The 18,945-nt window shown below is 51.3% G+C and overlaps 1 protein-coding gene across 4 annotated transcripts in view; it reads left to right on the top strand.

The window, feature by feature from the left end:
• PRKD2 (protein kinase D2) overlaps positions 1-18,945 on the top strand; it is a 44,077-nt gene that overhangs the window by 17,565 nt on the left and 7,567 nt on the right. For all 4 annotated transcript variants that reach the window (XM_054466304.2, XM_063658219.1, XM_054466303.2 and 1 more), the window contains 8 exons: positions 1,646-1,763; positions 2,240-2,317; positions 5,343-5,601; positions 7,492-7,544; positions 7,670-7,742; positions 8,776-8,882; positions 9,788-9,949; positions 18,738-18,836. In XM_054466304.2, coding sequence (XP_054322279.1) covers positions 1,646-1,763; positions 2,240-2,317; positions 5,343-5,601; positions 7,492-7,544; positions 7,670-7,742; positions 8,776-8,882; positions 9,788-9,949; positions 18,738-18,836 — 949 coding nt within the window. The remainder of the gene's footprint in view (positions 1-1,645; positions 1,764-2,239; positions 2,318-5,342; positions 5,602-7,491; positions 7,545-7,669; positions 7,743-8,775; positions 8,883-9,787; positions 9,950-18,737; positions 18,837-18,945) is intronic.

The raw sequence follows: 18,945 nt of genomic DNA, 5'->3' as shown, positions 1-18,945 counted from the left end.
AACCTGGGGTAGGGGTAAGGGGGCACCCTCACAGGTGCAATGGAAAATATTTAATGAGCACCTGCTGTGTTCTGACTCCAAGCACACAGCTATGAACAAAAGAGGTAAAAGTCAGCCCTTCTGAAGCTGACTGCCTCAGTGGGGAGACAGCTAGTAAATGCATCCATAGCATCGGGTATTGGTAATGGTGATAAAAACAAGAGGAGATGGAGAACGGGGGACATGCTCTCATGGGTCATTCAAGGAGACCTTGCTGAGGAAGTGGCAGTTGAAGGGAGGGGAGGGAAGGAGCCTTGTGGGGCTCTGGGGGAAGAGGCTTCCAGGCAGAGGCAACAGCGAGTGCAAAGGCCCTTGGGTAGAGGCACCTTGTTCCAGGGACAGCAAAGAGACCCACATAGCTGCAGCAGGGAGGGCGAGGGGAAGGGGATGGGTAAGCCGGTCACAGTGACGACAGAGTGTTTCCTATGGTGCCTCCCAACCCAAGCAGCCTGAAGCCGCAGGTTCCCTTTCTCCCACGTCTTTCCTGGGAATGTCTAGTAACACAATCATACTCTGTCAGAGTTGGACCTTGAGGGATTGGGGGTGGCAGGTGTGGGGAGAGGCAGCCTATTTCACAGATGGGGAAACTGAGTCTCAGACAAAGGGATGTGATCAAGGCCACCCGGGTTCTGATCTAGCACAGGGATCCAGAGATTGTTGGTTCCAGAGTTGAGCAAGTCACTTAATCTCTCAAATCTCGAACTCCTGACCTCAAGTGATCCCCCCACTTCTGCCTCCCGAAGTGTTGGGATTACAGGCATGAGCCACCACGCCCAGCAGGCCACTTAATCTCTCTAGACCTTCCTTACTGTACTAACAGCATCTGCACAAATGAGGGAGGTGAGGCCCAGAGAGGTTGAATCACCCAGTGTCACACAGCTGGCTCCACAATTGCTGGACTAAATACCAATTAGCACCTACTGGAGGTCCTCTGTATGCCAGGCACTGTACTAAGCTCCGTAGAAAGGTTTCCACTCCTCATAGCATCCCCTTTGGGTGGACAAACTGAGGCAAGAAGAGGTTAGGTAATTCGCTAGGCAGCCTGACTTCAGAAAGGCCTACTACAGAAGCCCTCTCAAGAATCTCCTGGGCCAGTGTGGTGGCTCACACCTGTAAGCACTTTGGGAGGCTGATGCAGATGGATCTCTTGAATGGATTATAAGGGTGGGTTATAAGGATGGGACTAGGGGCAGGAGTTAGGGAAGGAGTTGAGGCCAAGAGTTCAAGACCAGCCTGGCCAACATGGTGAAACCTCATCACTACTAAAAATACAAAAATTAGCCAGGGGTGGTGGCGTGCACCTAATGGTCACCGTGATTGTCCCAGCCACTCAGGAGGCTGAGGCACGAGAATCGCTTGAACCCGAGAGGCAGAGGTTGCAGTGAGCCGAGATCGCACCACTGCATTCCAGCCTGGGTGACAGAGCCAGCCTCTTAAAAAGAAACAAAAAGCAACTCCCGGGTGTTGGGGGAAAAAGGTCAAAACAAAAACCAAACAAACAAAAACAGTCCCCAACGCCCTAGTTTCCCAGAGATGCCCCCTGCGTTCCCAAGCAGCATGGTCATTTTCTGCATGTGACTTCTCACCCCTTCCTCTTCCCCCGCAGCTCCCTGGGGTACATCCCCCTAATGAGGGTGGTGCAATCGGTGCGACACACGACGCGGAAATCCAGCACCACGCTGCGGGAGGGTTGGGTGGTTCATTACAGCAACAAGGACACGCTGGTGAGTGGCCGGGGCGGGGCCCGGTACGGCGGAGCGAAGGCTGGAAGAGGGGCGGCTCAGCTTGAGTAGGCGGGGCTAGGTGGGTGGGGCTGGAGCTAGGCGCGAGCGGGGCCAGTAGTGGGCTGGGCCGTGCTGGAGGCGGGGCTAGAATTAGAAGTGTGGGTTATAAGGGTGGGACTAGGGGCAGGAGTTAGGGAAGACCTGGGGCTCAGGGCAAGGTCAGGGGCGGGGCTAGAGTTAGGGGAGGAGCTTGGCTGGAGGAAGAGGGCTAAGTGGGGGCGGGTCTGGAGTTAGGGCGTGGGGGGCTGGGCTAAGGTTAGGGCGTGTGGGTGGGGTGGGGTTACGGCGTGGGGTAGGTGCTAGGGTTAGGGCGTGCACGTGGTGCTCCAGGCACCTGGAGCCCCAAGCAGCGCCACGGGATAGGGACTGGGCAGGAAAGTCTGGCGGTTCACGTGACTCTTCAAACATCTCTGCAGAGAAAGCGGCACTATTGGCGCCTGGACTGCAAGTGCATCACGCTCTTCCAGAACAACACGACCAACAGATACTATAAGGTAAGCCCCGGGGCTTTCAGCTCCCCCGGACTTCCCGCTGTGCCCACAAACTTCCCCATACCTCCTCCTACCCCCAGTTACTCCAGACAGATCCTGCAAATCACACCCTCTGCCCACCCCCAGCGTCCCAGCTTCCAGCTCATCAGCAAGTGCTGCCCATCCGATTCTGGCCCCACCACTTTCCAGCGAGGGGGACTCCGGGCAGGTTCCCTTACTTCTCAGTGCCTCACGCTTCTCACCTGTAAAATGCCTCAAATGCTAATACTCACCTCAGGGCTGGTGCCAGAACTCAAAGAGCCAATCCACTATACCAATCGGCTTAAGGCGTGGTATACATTAAGCTCCCAGTAAGTCTAAGGCTGTTCTCACTATTCCTTTATTTTTTATTATTTATTTATTTTTTGAGACAGAGTCTCACTCTGTCGCCCAGCTGGAGTGCAGTGGCGCGATCTCGGCTCACTGCAGCCTCCACTTCCCGGGTTCAAGCGATTCTCCTGCCTCAGCCTCCCGCCCTAGGACTACAGGTGAACGCCACCACACCCAGCTAATTTTTGTATTTTTAGTAGAGACGAGGTTTCACCATGTTGGCCAGGATGGTCTTGATCTCTTGACCTCATGATCTGCCCCCCTCGGCCTCCCAAAGTGCTGAGATTACAGGCATGAGCCACTGCGCCTGGCCTCACTATTCCTTTATAATTAATGTATTGCATTATGTATGCGTATTCGTCACCACCTCCCATACCCACACTGTGTCCCAGCCACTGTCTTCCACCTGGATGGTTTCAGCCTTCTCCTTGCAGGGTCCTTGCTTCTGACCTCACAGCCGCTAGCCGCTGTCATTTCCCCCATAGCAGCCAGGGGAGTCTTACTAAAACCGTCAAAACCCCCCAGTGGCTCCCATTGTCTTAGAGTAATAAAACCTGGACTCCAGCTGTTACCTGCCCTGGAGCATCTTCCTTGAACTTTCAATGGCTGGTTCCTTATCATCTTCCCATTTTGCTCAGACCACACCATCTAAAATGCTGTCCTTGACCAGGCATGGTGGCTCACACCTGTAATCCCAGCGCTTTCAGAGGCCGAGGCGGGCAGATCACTTGAGATCACGAGTTCGAAACCAGCCTGGCCAACATGGTGAAACCCTGTCTGTCCTAAAAATACAAAAATTAGCTGAGCATGGTGGCGGGTGCCTATAACCCCAGCTACTTGGGAGGCTGAGGCAGGAGAACTGCTTGAACCTGGGAGGTGGAGGTTGCAGTGAGCTGAGATCGCATCACTGCACTCCTGCCTGGGCAAAAAGACTCCATCTCAAAAAAATAAAGTAAAATAAAATGCTGTCCTCACCCTCCCGCCATGTGTCCATGTCATCACCTAGTTTTATGGGCTGCCTAAGTCATTCATTCCTTCCTCTCTCTTACCTCCCTCCTTCCTCTTTTGACACATTTCCCACCCCATGGTCCCTGTGCCTTCTGTCCCGCCTGGGTCCCCTCAGCCTCCTCCCTGGTTCTCTGTCTCCATCTCATTCTATTCCATCTGCCTTCCGCACACAAGCAGATGATGCTCAAAAGCCTTCAGTGGCTTCCTAGGGCCCTTGGACAAAGCCCAGGCTCTTCCTTGTGGCCTGCGAAGCCCTGTGTGGCCTCATTTCCTCCATTTATTATCAAACGTTTATTTATTTTTGAGACGGAGTCTCCCTGTGTCACCCAGGCTGGAGTGCAGTGGCGCGATCTTGGCTCACTGCAACCTCCGCCTCCGGGGTTCAAGTGATTCTTCTGCCTCAGCCCCCCGAGTAGCTAGGATTATAGGTGTGCCATCACATCTGGCTGATTTTTGTATTTTTAGTAGAAATGGGCTTTCACCATGTTGGTCAGGCTGGTCTCGAACTCCTGACTTTGTGATCCACCCGCCTTGGCCTCCCAAAGTGTTGAGATTACAGGCGGGAGCCACCACACCTGGCCCATTTATTTATTTTGAGACAGGCTCTTGCCCTGTCTCCCAGGTGCAGTGGCATGATCATGGCTCACTGTAACCTCTGCCTCCCTGGCTCAAATGATTCTCCCACCTCCCCAGTAGCTGGGATTACAGGTGCGCACCACCACACCTGGCTAGTTCTTGTATTTTTTATAGAGATGGGGGTCTCATTGTGTTGCTCTGGCTGGTCTCAAACTCCTGGGCTTCAGCGATCTGCCCACCTTGGCCTCCCAAAGTGCTGGGATTACAGGCTTGTGGCACCATGCCTAATTTTTAAATTTTTTGTAGAGCCAGGGTCTCACTATGTTGCCCAGGCTGGTCTTGAACTCCTGGGCCATCTGCCCACCTTGGCCTCCCAAAGTGCTGGGAGTACAGGCATGAGCCACCACATCCGGCCATCAAATATTTATCAAGCTTTTACTGTGTCCAGGCACCGCCATGTGATGGGGATACAGCTTGGCTTTTGAGCACAGCCTTTCCTCAGGCCCTTTGCACATGCTGTTCCCCTACTCCTTGCCAGCTGGCTTCTTCTTACCTTTCTGGTCTCTGCTTCAATATCAGTTCTGCCAGTAATTAGTATTATTAATATTATTTTTGAGACAGAGTCTCACTCTGTCGCACAGGCTGGAGTGCAGTGGTGTGATCTTGGCTCATTACAACCACCGCCTCCCAGGTGCAAGCGGTTTTCCTGCCTCAGCCTCCCGAGTAGCTGGGATTACAGGTGCACACCACCACGCCTGGCTAATTTTTGTATTTTCAGTAGAGACGGGATTTTGCCATGTTGGCCAGGCTGGTCTCGAACTCCTGACCTCAAGTGAGCTGCCCACCTCGGCCTTCCAAAGTGTTGGGATTACAGGCGTGAGCCACCGCACCTGGCCTCTGCCAGTAATTATAAAAGAACAGTGAGAACACGCTTAGAATTACTGGGAACTTGTCTGACCACTGTGCAAACCAGGCCCATCCCCATCAACATGGATCCTGTGTATCCTTCTGGGTAAGCACTAGAATTCCAAGGTCTGCCTGGCGTCCTCACCTGTAATGGTTCCACGTCCTGCAGGAAATTCCGCTGTCAGAAATCCTCACGGTGGAGTCTGCCCAGAACTTCAGCCTTGTGCCTCCGGGCACCAACCCACACTGCTTTGAGATTGTCACTGCCAACGCCACCTACTTCGTGGGCGAGATGCCTGGCGGGGCTCCGGGTGGGCCAAGTGGGCAGGGGGCTGAGGCCGCCCGGGGCTGGGAGACAGCCATCCGCCAGGCCCTGATGCCCGTCATCCTTCAGGACGCACCCAGCGCCCCAGGCCACGCGCCCCACAGTAAGTCCTCCCACACCGGGCCCTTGAGAGAATAGGTCTAGATGGGTGGGGCAGGGTTCCCGGGAATGGAAGGGCCAAAGAGGAAGGTGGGCAATGGTGGGGTTGAGAACGCAGCTTCTGGATTCAGCAGGCCTGGGTTCAAACTCTGTTAATCACGCCTGTTAATCCCAGTGCTTTGGGAAGTCAAGGAGGGAGGATCACTTGAGGCCAGGAGTTCAAGACCAGCCTGGGCAACATAACGAGATTCCATCTCTACAAAAAAATAAAAACAATTAGCCAGGTGTGGTGGCGCACACCTGTAGTTCCAGGTACTTGGGAGGCTGAGGCAGGAGAATTGCTTGAGCCTGGGAGTAGTGAGTCATGATCGCATCACTACACTCCAGTCTGGGTGACAGAGCAAGACTCTGTCTCCAAAACAGAAAAAACAGCAACAATAAAAATCCACAACAAAGCTCTGTTAAGCTCCTGGCCTGATGTGTGGCCTTGGGCATGTCACTTCCCCTCCATGAGCCTTGTCCCAGGTGCTGATAAGTCCTCAGGCACTTACTGAGTGCCTCCTCTGTGCGGGACAGTGCTGGGGACCCAGTGGTGGCCAGGACAGCCCAAGACCTGCCCTCATGGGGCTCAGAGTCCAGTAGCGCAGAATACCCATCTTCAGAGAGTGACAGTCCAGGGTGGGCAGGGTTGGGACAAGGGAGCCAGGGAGCTGGAGGAGCCCAGAGGGGTACCTGACCCAATCTGGGTGTATAGGGGGGCTTCCTGGAGGAGGTGACATCTGAACTGAGACCTGGAGACCGAGGCAGGGTGAGATGTGGGAAATAAAATGGGAGGTCATTTTAGGCAGAGGCAAAAAGTGATGATAGAGTACCAGGTTCCCACCCTCTGGAGCTTATAATCCAGTGTGGGTGACAGACATTGATCATTAACCCATAAAAGCAATGAGTGTGATGCAGAACATTTGCAAGAGTAATCCAGCTTGGTCCTAGGAGTGACATTTGAGCTGACACTTGAGGATGAGGAAGATTTAGCTAAGTCTAGGATGAAGGAAAGAGTATTCCTAGCAGGGGAAACAGCATATGCAGAGACCAGAAGGTAGAAGAGAGCTTGCTGTATTTGAGGCCCAGCAAGGAGGCCAGTGTGTCAGGAATAGCATGTTGGCGGTTGAAGTCAGAGGTAGATGAGGGTCTAGGCCATGCCTTTTAGGGCATTTAAGGGGCTCAGGCTTCTTCCTGAGGGCACTGGGGAGCCATGGCAGAGTTGTGAGCAGAGGAGGGACAGGATCGGTCTTGTGCCTCAGTAAGATCCCTCTGGCTCCTCTGTGGGAGGTGAGTAGGAAGGGGCAGTATTGGGGCAAAGAGACCAGGGAAGGGGCTGGGGGGTGAGGACCCAGAGTTGGGGGGCGAGCAGGGGCCTAGACTGGTGGAAGAGAGAGACATTCAAATGGCGGAAGGATCGGACTTTAGAAATGTCTGGCTCTGGTTGGGTTTGTAGGGGGACAAGTTCAAGGGAAGATGCAGGAGTCAGTCTGGGCTTTCCCTCCAAGACTCAGTTTCCTTCTCTGTATAATGGGGTCAGTCTGCCTCCCCTGGTGCTGAGATCCTGGGGTAAAATGCTCAGCAAAATCATCCGTAACATCACTCCTTTAGCCACTCAGCACATCTCATTTACTCCTCCTGGTGGCCCTATGAGGGAGGTCTTTTTATTATTCCCATTTTCTAGATGAGGAAACTGAGGTTCATAGTGGACAAGTCACTAACTTAAAGTTGCACGTTGTATTGAACATTGGATTCAAATCTGGGTGGCCTGACTCCCAAGTCTGCTTTTGCAGGTATGGGTGGTGATAATCCTGAGCCTGGAGTCCCCTCACCTCTGTCTCTCCCCTCTCCCTAGGACAAGCTTCTCTGAGCATCTCTGTGTCCAACAGTCAGATCCAAGAGAATGTGGTGAGACTCCTGCCCCCACCTGATGCCCTCCCCTCCCACAAACCCTCCCCAGCTCTCTCGTCTCCTTGACTCCACCTCCCCCATTTCCATTTGCACCCCTGACCTGCCCTGTCTTCACCCTGTAGGACATTGCCACTGTCTACCAGATCTTCCCTGATGAAGTGCTGGGCTCAGGGCAGTTTGGAGTGGTCTATGGAGGTGAGGACACTTCAGAGCTAACCCAGAGGGAGCCTGGGGCTGGGGGAAGCTGCTGTGGCTCCAAACCTTTCTTTCTGGCTCCAACCCTTCCTTTCTGATTGGTCACATGCTCACCTCCCATGTTGATTGGCTTAGAAAGCTAGATCCTGGGTGGACTGGTTGCAGGTTCTCCTTTTCTCGTTGGGAAAAACCAATGGACTTTCCTCCTGTTATTAATAGGAAGGGTAAATTTGGCACTCTGATTGGTCACAGAGGTAGATTTTGATTGGATAGGGAAGGTAGATTCTGCACTCTGAATGGCCACAGAGCTAGAACCTAGATTCTGATTGGATAGGAGAGTAGATTCTGTATTCATATTGGCCACAGAACTAGTTCCTAGATTCTGATTGGATAGGAGGGTAGATTCTGCACTCTGGCCACAGAGCTAGATCCTGGATTCTGATTGAATAGGAGGGTAGATTCTGCATTCTGATTGGCCGCAGGGCTAGATCCTAGATTCTGATTGGCTAGGAGGGTAGATTCTACATTCTGATTGGCCACAGCCTAAATCCTAGATTCTGATTGTATGGAGGGGGGTAAATTTTACACTTTGATTTGCCACAGAGCTAGATCCTAGAGTTCAATAGGACAGGGAGGGTAACTTCTACACTCTAAACTCCAAGACTCAGTTTCCTTCTCTGTATAATAAGGTCAGTCTGCCTCCCCTGGTGCTGGTGTCTCTCTCCTGTCCCCAGGACTCTTATGGGCCACACAAAACTAGATGCTAGATTCTGACTGGTTATAAATCCAGTTTCCCATGTTATACATTCTCTTCTTTGGAGCTTTCTGTTTGTTTTTTGCTTTCCTTCTTTCTGCCTTTACTCCCAAGGTACACCTCAGCTGGCCTTTTCACATATCTCCTGGGGCCTTCCAACTCTGCCCAACTCTGGCTGTCTCCATGGTGGGGGGCAGAGGTTGGCAGAGCTGGAGATACTCCTGCCAGGACTGGGTGGTCTTGCTCTCTCATCCCCCATCTCTCCTACTCCCTGTGCAGGAAAGCACCGGAAGACAGGCCGGGACGTGGCAGTTAAGGTCATTGACAAACTGCGCTTCCCTACCAAGCAGGAGAGCCAGCTCCGGAACGAAGTGGCCATTCTGCAGGTAACCACCAGGCTGCCTTCCCTTTCTGCTTCTTCCTTTCATGGGCCAGCTGACCCAGTGTAGGCGTGGTCAGGGAAGGCTTCCTGGAGGAGGGCATATGCATGTTGAGACTGAAGGGGAGGAGAAGGTGTTCTTAGCAGAGGGACCAGCCTGTACAAAGGCCTGGTGAGAGGGAGCATGAGGTTTTCCAGAAAGGAGGTACTGGGAGATGAGGCCAGGGAGGAGGGTGGAGCCAGACCCTTTGGACTTTCTCCTGAGGGTACTGGGGAGCCACAGAAGGCTTTTGATCAAGGGAGGGGCAGGATCAGGTGTGTACTTTAGGAAAATCCCTCGGGCTGCCATCTGGAGGGTGGGTGGAAAGGGAAGTGACTGTAGCCAGGAGGCTGAGTTGGGGATCTGGGTGGGAGAGAGGGGTTAGGCCAGGATAGGACTGGAGAATGTGAGAGGGGGTGTGGATTTAAAAGATACAGATGTGCAGAGCTCTCCCCATTTCTCCAAGCTTCCCCTCCTCCCTCCTGCAACCCTGGGCCTCCACCAGAATTTCAGGATGTAAAGATCCTTCTGGGCCGGGCATGGTGGCTCACATCTGTAATCCCAGCACTTTGGAAGGCCGATGTGGGAGGATCACTTGAGGCCAGAAGTTTGAGACCAGCCTGGCCAACATGGCGAAACCCCATCTCTATATTTAAATAGAAAGAAAAAAAAGATCCTTTTGGGCACCTGGCAGGTGGGGTGGAGGTGGGCCTGTTCTGTCTTGGCCTGTGGGAAGCCCCCTTCCCTCCCCGAGTGCCAATACCCCAGGGACATCCTTCTCCTTGTTTGTCATCCTCCTGCTCCTATACCTGACCCTTTGGGGTCTGAGTTTGTGGGTGACCTGGGCCCTGACCCCACTCCCCACCCTGCAGAGCCTGCGGCACCCCGGGATCGTGAACCTGGAGTGCATGTTTGAGACGCCTGAGAAAGTGTTTGTGGTGATGGAGAAGCTGCATGGGGACATGTTGGAGATGATCCTGTCCAGTGAGAAGGGCCGGCTGCCTGAGCGCCTCACCAAGTTCCTCATCACCCAGGTGCGCCTGCCCTGCCCGCTGCCACCCGCCCCTCCCCATCAGGTGTCGGCTTGGAGAGGCCCTGTATGCCTAGGGGGTCAAGCAGACACTGTGGGAGTCACAATAGCAGATAATAGAAACCATAATCAGGCTGGGCACAGTGGCTCACACCTGTAATCCCAGCACTTTGGGAGGCCCACAAGGTCAGGAGATCGAAACTATCCTGGCTAACACGGTGAAACCCTGTCTCTCCTAGAAATACAAAAAATTAGCCGGGCGTGGTGGCGGGCGCCTGTAGTCCCAGCTACTCGGGAGGCTGAGGTAGGAGAATGGTGTGAACCTGGGAGATGGAGCTTGCAGTGAGCCGAGATTGCACCACTGCACTCCAGCCTGGGTGACGGAGCAAGACTCCATCTCAAGAAAAAAAAAAAAAGGAACCATAATCGTACAGAAGTAATAATAACCATAATAGAAAAAATAAGCCGGGCATGGTAGCACGTGTCTGTGATCTCAGCTACTCAGGAGGCTGAGGCAGGAGGATCACTTGATCCCAGGAGTTCTGTGCTAATAAGGTGTCCTCATTAAGTTTGGCATCCACGTGGTGACCTCCCAGGAGCGGGGGACCACCAGGTTGCAAAGCAGCCCAGGTTGGAAACAGAGCAGGTCAAAGCTCTTGTGCTGATCAGTTGGGGGATCACATCTGTGAAGAGGCACTGCACTCCAGCCTGGGCAACATAGTGAGACCCTGCCTCTAAAAAGAAAGAAAGAAAAAAGCAAAATAATAGTGACAGTAACAATTAAAAATAATAAAGAGTAGGCCAGGTGCAGTGGCTCACACCTGTAATCCCAACACTTTAGGAGGCCAAGGTGGGTGGATCACCTGAGGTCAGGAGTTCGAGACCAGCCTCGAACCATGGCCAACATGGTGAAACCCTGTCTCTACTAAAAATACAAAAATTAGCTGAGCGTGGTGGCAGGCATCTGTAATCACAGCTACTTGGGAGGCTGAGGCAGGAGAATCCCTTGAACCCAGGAGGTGGAGGTTACAGTGAGCTGAGATCGTGCCATTGCACTCCAGCCTGGGGGACAAGAGTGAAACTTCGTCTCAAAAAATAATAATAATAATAATAAAGAGTAATCATAATAATAGAAAAATAATAGACTAGCAGTAATGATAGCTATTTTTATTATAAAAAATAAATGATCAGTCAGGCTCCCTGGACCTGATTTGACTTATCTAGAAAAAAGGGGAGTCAGGCATGGTGGGGTACACCTGTAATCCCAGCTACTTAGGAAGCTAAGGCCAGAGGATTGTTTGAGCCCAGGAGTTTGAGCCAGCCTGGGCAACATAGCAAGAGCCCATCTCAAAAACAGGCTGGCTCATACCCATAATCCCAGCACTTTGAGAGGCCAAGGCAAGAGGATCGCTTGAAGCCAGGAGTTGGAGACCAGCCTGGGTGACATAGTGAGATCCCATCTCTACAAAAAGAAAAAAAAAAAAAAAAAAAAGAAAACCTAGCTGGTTGTGGTGCCTGGTAGCACATGTCTGTAGTCCTAGCTGCTTGGGAGGAGGGGAGTGGAGAGGATCTCTTGAACCTAGGTGGTCAAGGCTGCAGTGAGCTATGACCGTGCCACTGCACTCCAGCCTGGGTGACAGAGCGAGACCCTGTCTCAAAACCAAACAATAGAAAAAAGGGGCAAGCAGCCCTTTTTCTCTCATTCATTCATTCAGTTGGTCAACAAACACTCCCTAGTCCCTGCTCTGTGCTTGGTCCCTTGCTGGGCAGTGTTGAGGACACAGGGATGACCAATACAGCCCCATTCTTAGACAGTGATCGCTCAGGTGAGCAGGGCTAGGACAAGGGAGGCTGATAATAGTGATGATAAATACTGTGGTCACTAACGTTTATTGAGCACTTACTATGTGCCAGGCACTCTTCAAACTCATTTAATCTTGATAGTAACCTATGTAGTAGGTGCTGTTATTATCATTCCCCTTTTATGGTTGAAGAAACTGAGGGTCAGAGACAACAAATATCTTGTCCAGAGTCACATAGCTGGTGGGATTTGAACCTAGGATCTTTGCTTTTAACTAGTGATGTCAAACTCATTTGTGTTATATTCAAACAGATTTTCCTTGTGTGTCTGTGCTTTTTGCTTGTTTTTTTGAGACAGGGTCTCGCTCCATCACCCGAGCTGGAGTGCAGTGGTACAATCATGGCTCACTGTAACCTCCGCCTCCCGGGTTCAAGCGATTCTCCTGCCTCAGCCTCCTGAGTAGCTGAGACAACAGGCATCAGCCATCACGCCCGGCTAATTTTTATAAAGACAGGGTCTTGCTATGTTGCCCAGGCGGGTCTTCAGCTCCTGGGCTCAAGTGATCCTCCTGACTCAGCCTCAGCCTCCCAAAGTGCTGGGATTACAGGCATGAGCCACTGTGCTCGGCCTCTGTTCTGCATTTCTTTTTTTTTGGTGGGGGTGCACATTAGATTCTTATCACTTATATTGTTCAATGGTTTTATCCCAGTGTTTGCCTCTTTATTTTATATTTAGTTTTTATTTACCATAGGGTTTTATTTATTTTATTTTTTATTTTTTTTGAGACGGAGTCTTGCTCTATTGCCCAGGCTGGAGTGCAGTGGCGCCATCTCGGCTCACTGCAAGCTCCACCTCCCCGGTTCACACCATTCTCCTGCCTCAGCCTCCCAAGTAGCTGGGACTACAGGTGCCCACCACCATGCCCGGCTAATTTTTTGTATTTTCAGTAGAGACAGGGTCTCACTGTGTCAACCAGGATGGTCTCGATCTCCTGACCTCGTGATCCACCCTCCTCGGCCTCCCAAAGTGCTGGGATTATAGGCGTGAGCCACCGCGCCCGGCCTGTTTTATTTTTTTTTTTGAGACAGGGTCTCGTTCTGTCACCCAGGCTGGAGTGCAGTGGTGTAATCATAGCTCACTGCAGCCTCAAACTCCTAGGCTGAAGCAATTCTCCTATCTCAGCCTCCTGAGTTAACTGGAACCACAGGCATGAGCCACCACATCCAGCTACTTTTTTTTTTTTTAAATGTTTTTGTAGAGACAAGGTCTCGCCGTGTTGCCCAGGCTGGTCTTGAACTCCTGGGCTCGAGCGATCCTCCCATCTCAGTCTCCTGAGTTAGCTGGAACCACAGACATGAGCCATTAGACCTGGCTAATTTTTTTTTAATGTTTTTGTAGTGACAGGGTCTTGCCATGTTGCCTAGGCTGGTCTCGAACTCCTGGGCTTAAGTGGTCCCCTTGCTGCAGCCTCCCAAAGTTCTGGGTTACAGGCATGAGCCACTGCATCCAACTGGCCATAGAGTTGAACTTTTACAATGTTAAATATCCCCTTTTGTGGTTTCTGTGTTTCACATCCTTCCTAGAAAGGCTTCCCTCTGGTTGGTGCCTTGCCTTCTTCTGAGACGTCTCTGTGGGTCTCAGAGTCATCGTTGCTGTGTTTCCTTTACCCTGGCCCAGCACCCTGATCCTCTCAGGCAGTGTGCCTGTGTTTGTCAGGCTGGCTTATGGGGTGGGGACAGAAACCCACTGATGCACCCTAATCCAGACTTTATAATATTTATTTATTTTTGAGACAGAGTCTCGCTTTGTTGCCCAGGCTGGAGCACAGTGGCATGATCTCAGCTCACTGCACCCTCTGCCTCCTGGGTTCAGGCGATTCTCCTACCTCAGCCTCCCGAATAGCTGGGATTATAGGTGTGTGCCACCATGCCTGGCTAAGTTTTGTAATTTTAGTAGAGATGGGGTTTCATCATGTTGCCCAGGCCAGTCTCAAACTCCTGACCTCAAGTCATCTGCCCGCCTCAGCCTCCTAAAGTGCTGGGATTACAGGCATGAACCATCGTGCCCGGCCACATCCAGACTTCAGGTGTGGAAAGGAATCATGGTTCTCACAGGTGGCTGCTTTCAGCAGCTGAGGGGGTTTCTCTTTCTGGCCTTCATCTCTTCCTCTCTTTTTGCCTGCTCGCTCTTCTTTCTCTCTCTCTCTCTGCAGATTTCTGCTTTCTGGGCTCTTGCCTGCCCCCCACCCAAGCCCTGTGCTAAGCCCTTTACCTCATGAGCTTATGTAGGCCTCACCACCATCCTATGAGGTAGGTATTGTTATAAACCCCATTGTATAGATGAGGAAACTGAGGCTCAGGGAGATAGCAGTCTCCCTCGAGGTCACAGCCAAGTAACTTTCCAGCCAAGATTTGTCTGGATCTATCTAGCTTCCAACCTGCCCTCTTTTTTTTTTTTTCTGAGATGAAGTCTCACTCTGTCACCCAGGCTGGAGTGCAATAGCACAGTCTCAGCTCACTGCAACCTCCGCCTCCCAGGTTCAAACGATTGTCCCACCTCAGCCTCCTGAGTAGCTGGGACTACAGGCGTGTGCTAGCACACCCGGCTAATTTTTGTATTTTTAGTAGAGACAGGGTTTCACTATGTTGGCCAGGCTAGTCTTGAACTTCTGACCTCATGATCCACCCGCCTCGGCCTCCTAAAATGCTGGGATTACAGGCGTGAGCCACCATATCCTGCCAATGTTTTTTTTTTTGTTTTTTTGTTTTTTTTTGAGATGGAGTCTCGCTCTGTTGCCCAGGCTGGAGTGCAGTGGCGCTATCTCAGCTCACTGCAACCTCTGCCTCCCAGGTTCAAATGATTCTCCTGCCTCAGCCTCCTGAGTAGCTGGGAATACAGGCACACGCCACCATTCCTAGCTGATTTTTGTATTTTTAGTATTTTTAGTATTTTGTATTTTTAGTAGAGATGGAGTTTCACCATGTCGATCAGGCTGGTCTTGAACTTTTGATCTCGTGATCTGCCCGCCTCAGCCTCCCAAAGTGCTGGGATTACAGGCGTGAGCCACCGTGCCCGGCCTAACCTGCCCTCTTTGTTCACATGAACTGGGAGAAAATCAACTGACAAAATCTGGAAATGGGCGGGGCGAGGTGGCTCACGCCTGTCATCCTAGAACTTTGGGAGGCCAAGGCAGATGGATCACCTGAGGTCAGGAGTTTTGAGACCAGCCTGGCCAACATGGTGAAATCCCATCTTTACTAATAATACAAAAATTAGCCAGGTGTGGTGGCGTCCACCTGTAATCCCAGCTACTGAGGAGGCTGAGGCACAAGAATTGCTTGAACGTGGGAGGCGGAATTTGTGGTGAGCCGAGGTCATGCCATTGCACTCCAGCATGGGCAATAGAATGAGACTCCATCTCAAAAAACCAATCTGGAGATGACATATACAACACATACATCTTTCCAGCTTGGTGTCCCAGTCTGTAGAATGAGGAGGTTGGCCAGGCATGGTGTCATGCCTGCAATCTCAAGGTTTGGGTAGCTGAGGTGGGAAGATCATTTGAGGCCAGGAGTTTAAGACCAGCCTGGGCAATATAGTGAGATGCCATCTCTACAAAAAAATTTTTTTAAAAAAGAAAACAATCAGAATAAACACAAGTATTTAAATTCTGAGACACAGACAATAATTGCAGTAGTACAACACTCTATGCTTCTGGTATACTTGGCATTTTGAGTTACAGAGAATCAAGAAATAGGATTCTCACAGATGAATGGTTACAAATTGTAATTTTTTTTTTTTTCAATCAGCTCATCTTGTCATCCTAGGAACAGATATAGCAGGAGAAGCTTTATTTAAGAGACACACACAAATATATTTACCAACAGGCCATCACAAAAATAATAACTAATAAACAACAGTAACAGCTAACATACAGTGGTTAGCTATCCTAAGTGCTTTACATGCATCTTTAGATACGCTTTAAACCTTATAGCAACCTGTAAGGTCGGTACTCTTTTTTTTTCTGAGATGGCATCTTGCTCTGTCGCCCAGGCTGGAGTGCAATGGTGCGATGTCGACTCACTGCAACCTCCGCCTACGGGTTCAAGCGATTCTCCTGCCTCAGCCTCCCAGGTAGCTGGGATTACAGGCTTGTGCCACCGTGCCCAGCTTATTTTTGTATTTTTAGTAGAGATGGGGTTTCACCATGTTAGCCAGGCTGGTGGGTGGGTACTATTATCACCCCCATTTTACAAATGAGGAAACTGAGAGCCAGAGAGGTGAAGAGACTTGCCCAAGGCCGTAAGTTCGTAAGCGTGGAGCCAGGTTCTCCACCTGGGCAGACTGGCTCCAGAATCTCCCCTCCGCTTTTTTTTTTTGGGGGGGGGGACAAATTCTCACTCTGTTGCCCAGGCTGGAGTGCAATAGCATGATCTTGGCTCACTGCAACCTCCACCTCCCAGGTTCAACCAATTCTCCTGCCTCAGCCTCCTGAGTAGCTGGGATTACAGGCATGCACCATCATGCCCGGCTAATTTTTTGTAGTTTTAGTAGAGACGGGTTTCACCATGTTGGCCAGGCTGGTCTCGAACCCTTGAGCTCAGGCGATCCACCCTCCTCGGCCTCTCAAAGTGCTGGGATTACAGGTGTGCACCACCAGGCCCAACTTCAAAGCTTTTTTTTTTTTTTTTTGAGACAGAGTCTCTCTCTGTCGCCAGGCTGGAGTGCAGTGGCGTGATCTCAGCTCACTGCAACCTCCGACTCCCCAGTTCAAGTGATTCTCCTGCCTCAGCCTCCTGAGTAGCTGGGATTACAAGCATGTGCCACCACGTCCAGCTAATTTTTGTATTTCTAGTAGAACCAGGGTTTCACCATGTTGGCCAGGATGGTCTCGATCTCCTGACCTCATGATCCACCCTCCTCGGTCTCCCAAAGTGCTGGGATTACAGGCGTGAGCCACAGCGCCTGGCCAAAAAAAATTTTTTTTTTTTTAAGACAGAGTTTCGCTCTTGTTGCCCAGGGTGGAGTGCAATGGCGCGATCTCAGCTCACTGCAACCTCCGCCTCTCCAGTTCAAGTGATTTTCCTGCCTCAGCCTCCCGAGTAGCTGGAACTACAGGCGCCTGCCACCACGCCCAGCTAATTTTTGTATTTTTAATAGAGGCAGGGTTTCGCTGTGTTGGCCAGGATGGTGTCTAACTCCTGACCTCAGGTGATCCACCTGCCTCAGCCTTCCAAAGTGCTGAGATTACAGGCATGAGTCACCGTGCCCAGCCAAAGTTTTTTGTAAGGATGAAAAATATTTTTTTAAAAAATGGAATCAGGCCGGGCGCGGTGGCTCACGCCTGTAATCCCAGCACTTTGGGAGGCCAAGATTGGTGGATCACACGAGGTCAGGAGTTCGAGACCAGCCTGACCAACATGGTGAAACCCCGTCTCTACTAAAAATACAAAAATTTAGCCGGGCATGGTGGTGTGTGCCTGTAGTCCCCGCTGCTCAGGAGGCTGAGGCAGGAGAATCAGGAGGCCTTCTCAAAAAAAAAAAAAAAAAAAAAAAAAGGAATCAAAGATCAAAGCCCGACATGGTGGCGGTGGCACGTGCCTGTATGCCTGTAGTCCCAGCTATTTGGGAGACTGAGGCTGGAGGATCACTTAACCCCAGGAGTTTGAGGCTGTAGTGAATGATACTGCACTTCAGCCTGGGTGACAGAGGGAGACTCCATCTCTTAAAAAAAAAAAAAAAAATGGGTGAGGTGGGGTGGCTCACGCCTGTTATCCCAGCACTTTGGGAGGCTGAGGTGGGTGGATCACTTGAGTGCCGGAGTTTGAGACCAGCCTGGGCAACATGGTGAGACACTGTCTCTACAAGTACAAAAATTAGTCAGGTGTGATGGTGTGTGCCTATAATCCCAGTTACTAGGGAGGTTGAGGTGGGAGGATGGATTTAGCCTGGGAGGTTGAGGGTGCAGTGAGCTGTGATCCTGCCTCTGTGCTCTGGCCTGAGTGACAGAGCAAGACTCTGTCTCAAAAAAAAAAAAAAAAAATAGAATCACATAGTTGGATCTTGGAAATGCCTGCTCTGTGAGTAGCATTCAGGAGTTTACCACATGCTAGAAGATCTTGGGATCTTCACAGCCCCTCTCATCTAGCCCAGACTTTGTAGTTTACATTTAACTCTTATCTCTCAGGTGTAAATGGTTCTATGATTCTGAGATTCTTTGGTGCTGCAGTGCCTCCAGTTTCCCTGGCTGGGGTGTCTGCAGGGGTGTGTAGGAAGGCATGGATGGGGCCAGGCGCAGTGGCTCACTCATGCCTGTAATCCCAGCATTTTGGGAGGTCGAGGTGGGCGGATCACTTGAGGCCAGGAGTTTGAGACCAGCCTGGTCAACATGGTGAAACCCTGTCTCTACTAAAAATAAAAAAAAATTATCAGGGCAAGTCTGGGCCTGGTGGCTCACGCCTGTAATCCCAGCACTTTGGGAGGCTGAGGTGGGGGAATCACAAGGTCAGGAGTTTGAGACCAGCCTGGCCAACATGGTGAAACCCCATTTCTACTAAAAATAGAAAAAATTAGCTGGGCATAGTGGCCAGCGCCTGTAATCCCAGCTACTCAGGAGGCTGAGGCAGGAGAATCACTTGAGCCCTGGAGGTAGAGGTTGCAGTGAGCCGAGATCGCACCACTGCACTCCAGCCCAGGCGACAGAGTGAGACTCCGCCTCAAAAAGGAAAAAAAAAAAAATTAGCTGGGCGTGGTGGTGCATGCCTGTAGTCCCAGCTACTTGGGAGGCTGAGGCAGGAGAATCACTTGAACCCGGGAGGCAGGGGTTGCAGTGAGCTGAGATGCCACTGCACTTCCAGCCTGGGCTACAGAGCGAGACTCTGTCTCAAAAAATAAAAAAAGGTACGGATGGGTTTGGAGGGCTGGCTGCTGAGGTTGGGATTTGGCTGCGTACCTGTCTACCTTTCTTACTGGCCCCATCTGCTCCCCTCAGATCCTGGTGGCTTTGAGACACCTTCACTTCAAGAACATTGTCCACTGTGACTTGAAACCAGAAAACGTGTTGCTGGCATCAGCGGACCCATTTCCTCAGGTCAGTTATGTCCCCTCCTGATTTGGGGAAATCCAGGCAACACTGATGGCCGGGGTGGAGGTGGGGAAGGGGATTATACTAATCAAGATGGGGGGGCCAGGCACAGTGG

This window comes from Pongo pygmaeus, chromosome 20, assembly GCF_028885625.2.
Source record: "Pongo pygmaeus isolate AG05252 chromosome 20, NHGRI_mPonPyg2-v2.0_pri, whole genome shotgun sequence".
NCBI lineage: Eukaryota > Metazoa > Chordata > Mammalia > Primates > Hominidae > Pongo > Pongo pygmaeus.
The sequence above is the reverse complement of the archived record's forward strand: the minus strand, read 5'-3'. Positions and strand labels throughout refer to the sequence as shown.